Raw genomic sequence first — 3,663 nt, 5'->3', positions numbered from 1 at the left:
TAGGAGATTCATGTTGTCTATACTTATAGGCAAACAACTCGTGCGCGGATTGACTTGCTTGAAAGATTTTTTTTTACCTCTCTTGGGGCCTTCATCTATTTCATTTTCCTCTGGAGAGTATTCAAACTCTCCTTCTCTGTGATGTATCAGGGGTCTCTATGCCACATGATTGCGTAATTAAATTTTATTTTCATGGCTTTGGTCTCGTTTTTTACCGAGAAAAAAATTCATGTTGTTTGAGTAATATTGTACTTCTATCTACAAAAGGTAGAAACGTTCTTTCTTTAAATATTATAAGTTTTGATTAATGGCTATTTAGTGTAAAGAAAGAAAAACTAATTCAAATGGAAGTAAATTGTGTACCTATCCATATTAGTTAAAGTAATTAGTATATTATTAGAGGTATTTTAGTCGAGTTAACAATAAATGGGGTGGGTTAGCCATGGAGGGGGTGGAAATAGCCCTAGCCTTTATATTAACCATAGTGAATGTTTCAACCAATATATAAACCACCTTAAACTATGTAAACTTATAAGCTATATGTAATCACCAACTACCTTTTTGTTATCAAATATTACTAAACTAAATAGATATTCACTATATTTGCAAAATTTATATCACTATACCTATTAAAGGTAAATTATTATATCTCCAACAATCTCTTGCTTATGTCAAGGAAATCATTGCACCAGCATTACCTTGGAAAGAGAGCATTCGCATGTCTCAAATTGGACATTGGAAATTAATTTGTTTCTTAAGGAGTACGCACGACCCATAAATTCTCCAATTAATTGAGAATCAAGTGTCACTGCCTTCTCGACCACTCTATAAATACTCCTTGATCATTTCCTCGAGCAGAAACAATCCATTCAGTCATTGCCCACAAAATTAATACATGTTTTTGTTCAGTGACTGTGATCAACGCTCGACTATCTAGCTATGGCTCTTCTTCCATTTTTCGTTATCTTGTTTTCTCTTCGCATGCATTCGTCTTGCGCCTTCCACCCTAGAAAGTTCAGTTTCTCGAGAACCCAGAATAGTTCCAGTTCCAAATGGTCACCTGCAGGTGCTACTTGGTACGGCTCTGCCAACGGCTTTGGGAGTGATGGTAAATTGAATCAGAGAAACGTTATTTTAATATCTATATGGAAGTTCAGTATAGCTTACTTTAATGATATGTACATACAGTACGTTCATGCATAAGATATGTATGCTTATAATGGTAACTATATATTATTTGGGCTTTGCAGGAGGAGCTTGTGGATACGAGAGTTCGGTAGGGCAGCATCCGTTTTCTTCGATGGTTTCTGCAGGAGGGCCTTCTCTATTTAAATCAGGCAAAGGGTGTGGAGCCTGTTATCAGGTCCAAAATCATTAATATATATATATACACACACATATATAATGCAACAAATTGAGAATTATGATCTTCTGATGGCATCATTAGAGGATCATGTCGCACACTTTGATTGGTTTCTCATATTAAAATCAATTGAGTGGTCCCATGAAGAGGGCATATTTTGTGCTTTAATTTGGTGTCTTTTATTTGGTCAACTAAGTTTTATAAATTTTAAAAAAAAATTAAATAAAAGAATGTGCCAAGTACATATGGTCGATCGAGCTGAGATTGAGAATTACATCCATAAGTTATAGATATATGGTATCCCTTCACAAACTCGGCTCCACAAGTAACTTCTTTTGAGGGAGAGTGTTGGAAGAGTATTTCTATATATATATATATATATATATATATATATATAAATAAGATGCACACCCGTACCACGTACGGCAGCTCGTAACTTTTTTTCCTTGCACTTTTATATTCTCCAAAAAATATAACTATTTTTCTTATTTTCAAACTTCTATATATATTTTTTGTAACAATTAAAAAGTATTTTCGTTAATTAAAATATTAATTAATGAAATTAAATTTTTTTAAATGTAAATTATGAGATAAAAGAGTAGAGCATGTGAGAGACTCGAACATGAGGGCTGAGAGAGAGGAAAGGAAGAGAGGGAGAGAGAAGAGAATGGAAAATTGTGTAAAGAAATAGGGTAGTCACATAAACAATAAAATTACTTAACTGCCCTTTTAATTTCCTTTACAACTTATAACTTTAAAGTTATATTTTTTATTATTGGAATGGACATTTTCAGATAAGGAATATTACCCAAACCATCTCTTTTTTTTTCGATTATAAGGGAGGTAAAGTACAAAAAAATAGAAATTCTAAATATCTAGTAAAAAGGCACGAGTAATCCCATGAGTATTAAAACTGAAACCACTTTGATCCAACCACTTATCTTTTCCCTTTTGTATCATAGATATAGATATATTAGCATACATATATACATATATATGTATTTGTTTTATCGGTTACCTAGCTATTAGTTCCTAGGCTAGAACGTGTATCATCGCTGCACTATACCTTTTTTGAATACATATATAATTACATGCAAAATATGAACTTATAAATATAATCTATATGATTCCAATCCTGTATAGTCTTTTCCTTTTCTTTGCCAATCTTAAGAATTTATTTTTCATCACATTAACCATGTATATCTGCAAATATACCTACTGTTATATCTTACATTTATTCCGGCTATATAATTTCAGGTGAAATGCACAGAGAACAAAGCTTGCTCAGGGAATCCGGTGACTGTGGTAATCACAGACAACTGCCCCGGCGAGCCGTGTGTGTCTCAGAAGGTTCACTTCGATTTAAGTGGCACGGCTTTTGGAGCCATGGCGAGTTCCGGTAAGGCTGATGATTTGCGTAATGCCGGAGTCCTGCAGATCCAATACAGAAGGTAAACATATGAGCTCTCATATTCTCATGGAAATCTATTTCTCCCCTATATCGTATTCTCTAATTTGTTGCTGATCGCCTTGTGATATAGGGTGCAGTGCAATCACCACGGTGTGTCATTGACCTTCCGTGTTGATTCAGGATCCAACCCCTACTACTTTGCTGTTCTGATCAAGTATGAGAACGGGGATGGTGATCTCGCAGCTGTTCATATCAAGCAAGCTCAAGGCTCCAACTCGTGGCTCCCCATGCAGCATTCCTGGGGTGCAGTTTGGAAACTGGACTCCGGGTCGGCACTTCAGGGCCCATTCTCGATCCGGCTTACTTCAGGCAACTCGGGCAAGACTTTAGTGGCCAACAACGTCATTCCTGCAGGATGGAAGCCTGGCCAAACCTACCGATCAACCGCCAACTTCTAAACAACCTGCGACTCACGCTAGCACAGAGTAATCAAATAGTTATTATGTATAGGAAGTGGTCGCTGTAGATGCAGATCAATCCAACTAGTTTATACACATGCATGATTAGTATATATGCTTAAATCCACATTTAAATTGAAAGCTGTACGGGGCAGATCTTATAATAAGATAGATTCTGCGGATGATATAAATGTATTTAGTGAACGTCCTTTCTCGGAGACGCATAATTTGATCACATCAATCAAAGATGATGAACTTCTTTTCCGGTAGAGGGAAGCGGACAAAAGCCTCAGGAAAGATACTAAACATTACAGATACAGGTATATTTGCCCTATGGTTTGGTACGCAATAATAAAATGGATCCAGAGTAGATTAGTTCAATAGAGTGAAATAAAATTATAGTGAGAGAAAAATGGTCTTTTTCCAAGTTG

At 35.7% G+C, this 3,663-nt stretch overlaps 1 protein-coding gene across 1 annotated transcript; it reads left to right on the top strand.

Moving 5' to 3' along the window:
- Positions 1-939: 939 nt before the first annotated feature.
- LOC116204118 (expansin-B15-like) lies at positions 940-3,335 on the top strand. The gene is made up of 4 exons (XM_031536199.1): positions 940-1,108; positions 1,251-1,363; positions 2,621-2,814; positions 2,905-3,335. The coding sequence occupies exons 1-4, from the start codon at positions 940-942 to the stop codon at positions 3,230-3,232; spliced, it is 804 nt and encodes a 267-aa protein (XP_031392059.1). The 3' UTR covers positions 3,233-3,335.
- Positions 3,336-3,663: the final 328 nt, after the last annotated feature.

Source organism: Punica granatum, chromosome 4 (assembly GCF_007655135.1).
Source record: "Punica granatum isolate Tunisia-2019 chromosome 4, ASM765513v2, whole genome shotgun sequence".
Taxonomy (NCBI): domain Eukaryota; kingdom Viridiplantae; phylum Streptophyta; class Magnoliopsida; order Myrtales; family Lythraceae; genus Punica; species Punica granatum.
This window is presented reverse-complemented; position numbering and strand designations above follow the sequence as displayed.